The sequence below is a fragment of the Cucumis sativus genome, chromosome 2 (genome assembly GCF_000004075.3).
Source record: "Cucumis sativus cultivar 9930 chromosome 2, Cucumber_9930_V3, whole genome shotgun sequence".
NCBI lineage: Eukaryota > Viridiplantae > Streptophyta > Magnoliopsida > Cucurbitales > Cucurbitaceae > Cucumis > Cucumis sativus.
This window is the reverse complement of record NC_026656.2, coordinates 10517583-10523329: the sequence shown is the minus strand read 5'-3', so window position 1 is coordinate 10523329 and position 5747 is coordinate 10517583. Positions and strand designations below refer to the sequence as shown.

The 5747-nt window shown below is 30.1% G+C and overlaps 1 protein-coding gene and 1 non-coding gene across 2 annotated transcripts; both read right to left on the bottom strand.

Annotated features, from left to right (window-relative positions):
- Positions 1 to 878: 878 nt before the first annotated feature.
- LOC101221063 (uncharacterized protein At4g14450, chloroplastic) lies at positions 879 to 1470 on the bottom strand. Its single transcript, XM_004142210.3, has one exon. The coding sequence runs from the start codon at positions 1405 to 1407 to the stop codon at positions 1051 to 1053; it is 357 nt and encodes a 118-aa protein (XP_004142258.1). The 5' UTR covers positions 1408 to 1470; the 3' UTR covers positions 879 to 1050.
- Positions 1471 to 4790: 3320 nt separating this feature from the next.
- Positions 4791 to 4922, bottom strand: LOC116402316. The gene has a single exon (XR_004214830.1). It is a non-coding gene; the product is annotated as a U11 spliceosomal RNA (small nuclear RNA).
- Positions 4923 to 5747: the final 825 nt, after the last annotated feature.

Below are 5747 nucleotides of genomic sequence, written 5' to 3'. Positions count from 1 at the left end.
AAACAGATTTGAAAAGGTACGTTTTAAAAAATGTGACCCCCATTCATTTATGGTTTCACACCTTATATTAAAACTTTTTAAAATTGTATTCATTTTTAATTTAAAATTTGATTTGATTTTTTAAAAGGAGATTTTCTATTTGATATTATGTCTAAAATATTAGAATAGTAAAGAGATTAAATAGAGAAAATAAAAGAACCCAGGTAAATAAGCCGTACATATTTAAGAATACATTAATTAAATATTTTAATAGTTATAATGATTTATTAAAAGAAAATATAAAAATGAAAAATGGAGAACACATTGAATTAATATTTTTATTAGACATAAAATTAAAATTTTGATATTTTCCATAATTGTATTGAAAGTAATCCAGCAGGTAGAAGGTAGATGGATGAGATGTACATAAAATAAAGAGGTATGTGTTAGTTAAAGTAAATATTAGGTAAGAAGAAGTATTGGATAAACTAAAAATACCATTGTGCTTGTGCCTTCCTTTCTCTTTTAAAATTAAATAACACAAATACATGAAAAAACAAAAATAATACCAATTTATACCTTAACTTTGATAGAGGATGGTTCAATTAGCATCGTAAATGACAAATCTTCATATTCTGTGTATCAATGTCTCACTATCTATTTTGGTTCATTTGAAAATGTGCATAAATTTAGTTCAATTATTTAATTTGAAATTATTTAACAAATAAATGAATAAATGTGTGATTTTTGAAAATTGAAGGAAGTAGAAAAATTAGTTAAAAATATAATTGGATAGATGATAAGAATGAATATTAGTGGAAAATAAAATGGCGTTGGTAGTACGACACGTAAATAATGATTGATTAACAAATGTGACTTTCAATCAAAACGTTAAGTACTGTAATGAGTAATGAGTGATGTGAGCAATTCATAAATAACAAGAAAAGCAATGTACAAATATTCGAGTGTGGTTAAGCATAAGTTGCAGTCAATAAGCTCCTCAAACTGAGAGCGTTAGATCTACAGATCAAATTCAAGAGATTTTATTTTCTTTGAATATAAAACAAAAATCTAAACGGGTACAAATCTGGGAGCCCTAGCACCGGAATCGTAATGAAATGGAGCCGCCGGATGCTGCCATTTCTTGAAGACCGGCGCCTTCTCCGGGTCGGATTCTTTATGATGGTGATGGTGATGAAGAAGGTGATGATGATGAGAAGAAGAAGAAGTAGTTGAGGAAGGTTGTCTTGAATCGGGGGTACTCCAACTGTGGATATCTTTGGGAGAGGAAGAAGGAGAGACGAGGGGGGACAAGAGAGGGATGGCGACCTTCCAATCGGAGCGATTGATTTGGAGGGATGCCGGAGCGCGGCGCTGAAGACGGCTAGGGGTAGCGGCGGGGGAGGTTGGTGGGTGGGAGTCGGCCATGAGATAAAGAAGAAGAGAAAGGGGGAAAGGAGATGAAAGTAGAAGATAAGAAGGATTGAGGGAGAGAAAAAGGGGTTATTATAGGGAGAGAAAAGAAGGCATGTGGGTAGCACGATTTTTAGTGCTCTACTTGGGACCTCCAATAACTGCCTCCTACTTCTCCTCGCACGTGCCTTTACATTACCACTTATTCTCCATCCCACAATATTGCACTTTAAAATTACTTCTAATCTAGTCTTTGGATTTATGGTTCAATTATATATAAATTTTAATTACTTCTTAATTATATATGTGTCTTTTTAATGTTTATCTTTTATCTTTTTTAAAAAAATAATAAAATCCCATGTGTTTGTATATATGATGATGAGAGTGGAAAAGTCTAGAAACAAGGGGGACATATTCTTAACTTGATGTAATTGTTTTAGTATGGTTGGTGTTTGATCTAAAAGGAATATAATGTGGTGTATCCAATCTTTTCTTTTGACCAATTTTATTTTATGAATGAAGATTCAGAAAAACCTCCAAACCAAAATTCAAACATCCCATTGTTTATAATATTATTAAGAGAGAGAAAAAAGTGTTTAGTTTTTAGACGTTGTATTGTGGTGGATGATAAATAAGAGATAAAAAGGAGGTTGTCCACTAAATTTGTATTATATTAAAATTGAGTAATAATTAAGTAATAATTGGGATGGAAAAAAAGATGGGATTTGGGAGAGAGATAAAAAAGAAGGGGTTGTGATGGGTGAGTGTGTGTGTTCCGGCGGTATGACGTTAGATATTTAAGGTACGTGGTCAAAGGTGAACCTTTGAAAAGGTAGAGATAAGATTACACGTGGATGGTGGATATCTGTTGATGCGAATAATAAATTTAAGAAGAAAATGAAAATTAAAGTTAAGTGTTCCATTTGGTCCATTACTTTTTCAACAAAACATTTGGGACATTTAATTTAATATACACTAACTTTAGGTCTCTTTTCAACTTATTCTCTATTTCTTTTATTTTTCCTAAATATATTATTTTCAAAATAATTTATTATTTCTTACAATTACCATTTGCTTTCCAAACAAACACAATTTACCACCTAACATCATTTCAATTTATAAATTTTCTCTTTCAAATTAATTACATATTATATTTATCAATTTAATTAATATAATAAATTTATATTCTAATCTTCTATATATATATATACCCAAATGAGATAAAAATCATTCCTAAAAATCTAGGGTTTTAATTTTTAATTAAAGAATAGATGTAATTAATTTTGTCTCCCAATTTTTTATTGTTACCATTTTGCCACATTTTTCATCCTATTCACTTTCTCAACTTTCTCAACTCATATGCCAAGATGCACTCCATCTAAATACAAATTTTTTTAGCACCTAAGTTTAGGATGTTTTGTGAGTCATTTGTGTTTTTTTTTCTCTCTTCTTCTCAATTCTTTCTTCCTTCAAACGTAAAAGTCACAGCATCATTTTGTTAAAAAGTTAACAAAATTTTAGACTATATTAATGTTTTTTCAAAAATTCAAAAACGGAAATAAACACATTTAAATGTGTAGGAACGCAAAACAAAACAAGATAAAATAAGATTTTAACCTAATTATTATAGAGATGATACATTGTATATTCAAGGAGAAGAGGAATAATAAAAGAAAAGGTAAGGTGACATTACCAATAGTTATTGGTGGTTATCCTATGAGTATAGGCCATTGGTTTTTGAAGTTTGAACCATAACTTTTAAGTTCCTTTGATGAAAATTGATAGTAAAAGCTACCACGTGAAGGAGATATATATGAGACACAATTATTGGGCTTTGTATTTAATTATAAAGTGGACTATATTTATGACTCAATTTGACTCTCTTTTTTCTTCAATTCTAATTTTTAACCTCGGAAAAAAAAGAAAAAGTTCTTAATTTGGTGTACTACCAATCATATAATATAATACACATATATAGTCATGCATTGTTTTTTAAGGTATGAAAATAATTATTTGTTAAGATCGAGAGTTAGTATCATTGATGAATGTGTAATAATACCTAATAAAAATCGAATAATTGTCTCATAAGTAGAAAAAACTTTGACCTCAATACTTTGAGGTTCAAGTTAATTAACACAATCATAAAAGTAAAATTATTCCTAAGACAAACACAAACAAAGATAAGATAGTCTTATATTTCTATGAAATTTTATACATTTATATTTGAAAGAAAAAAATATTAGTAAAAAAATTTAAATGTTAATAGAAAATTTTCTTTTATTTTCAAACAAGTAATTTTTTTCATTTAAAAAAAAACTCCTTCCTTGAATGGAGCATTTGCAGTAGCATTTCTAATTAAATGGAACATTATAAAAATTTCTAAATAGAAAGAGTAATTAATTAAAATGTCAAAACCATTAACTAAATCAATTTGATAAAACTTGATAAATTATATCACACTCTCTCCCAAATTTTGCGGTGCGACTTAGGCGAGAGAAATGTCAAACATCCCATGTTTGGGGCCGGTGACATCCAACACCTAAAAGTGCTCAAACTTGCTTATGCTTACTATGCGTCCATTATAAGATTATTATTCATCTTAACTATGTATGCATAATAACACAACATGGCAGACAAACTCATATTATTTGTTAACAGCTGTTTTTACAACACATACCTTTAATTTCGTGACTAAAACAACTAAGTTAACTTCAACGCTTTACAAACTAACTTAGTTTACATAAAATGAGATTAAGAAGAGTATGGGACAAAGAGCGATGGCAGCTTCATGAAATGCATGCAGCTCTTCTATATTACCTCATGGGTATAAGCTTAAGGATTTGTGTAATGGTTAAGAGCCAAAATAGAAGAAAATTCCTCCCCGAATTCTGTCCAAAAACCATGTCTGTCTAATTGAAAGAGAGAGAGTGTAGAGAGTTGTAAGATATTTTTAGGGTATTGTTATGTATATTAAGAGCCCAATGTGTTATGTAAAGAGCCCAATGCGCTATGTAAAGAGCCCAATGTGTAAAGTTCCATAGTGCCCATTGGTTGATTGATTTGTTGAATCATTAATCAAATTTTTACAAAATGTCAATTAGTAGAGATTAATTTCATAACTTCCACGACATACTCTAAAGGTCTCTCTACATTCATCATTGAGATTAAGATCTTTATATTCATATATGATGATGTGAGTTGATTTCTCCTACAAATTAATAACATAAACTCATAATCGGTGCTCAGCTCCCAACAAGACTAAAAATAAGCATTATAAAACATTAAATGCTCAAGGTTAATACATTATAGAGCTAATTTTTGAAATATAATTTATTATTTTGTTAAATTAAGAAACAAGATAATAAGGATTGATAAAAAATGTTAGTAAAAAGGAGCGAAGGAGGGTCGGCCAATTGGGCCAACCCTATGAAGTTTCCAGAAATTATGTCGGCCATATGTCTAGATAGCCATACAGCACTTACCCATTCATTTTGGGTGAGCGTGGCATATTTAGCCAACCGACCCTTTTAAACTTCTACATTCAGCTCACCTCTCTTTTTATACCAACCCCCTCTCTCTTCCTTCTCAACCCTTTCCGATGTGGTTTCTACATTTCTTCTTCTTCTTCTTTCTTTTGTTTCTTTTTATTATATATATATATAAATTAAGTTTGGGGTTATTTATTCAATTTAATTTAATTTAATTGTTCCTCTCAAATCTCTCTTTTTTCATTGAGTAACTCAAATTTCCAAACCCCTCCTCAAATCATATCAATTCAAGTTAAATTGTGTTTGAAAGTTGGGCTGAGATAAGATGCCTAGAATACGGTATGCTATTATGTTAGTTTGATACGTAAATTCAACTAAAAAAATATATAATAAGGTGTTTGTATGTCTATATGATCATGGTCAACGAAGGGTCAATTTCATGCATACAAAATAAATGTTTTTCAAAATAGTTAAGTTGGTTAGTTTTACCAAAATCACGAATAATTACATATTCCTTCATTGTGCTTCTTGTTAAGAAGCAATCAATTTTCTAGATTGACAAGTAGATCTATAAGAATGACCTCATCATCCTTAAACAACTTTTCAACATCAAATCACTATAAAAGATGATTATTAAAGACTATAGATTAACAATTTCAAATTTGTATTTAAAAGTACTTTTACAAGCCAAGTTTCATGTTATTCACTTAAGACAAACGACAAAGTTAGTGATTGGAGTTAGTTGCTAAAGACGATCGTTGGAGTTGACCGCTAAGTGTGTTCATTAGAGGTGACATTTGTCGTTCTTGGTTGCCTAAGGTGGATGTTGGTATTGGTTGTTGGAGATGGTTGTTGTTGAATTTGATT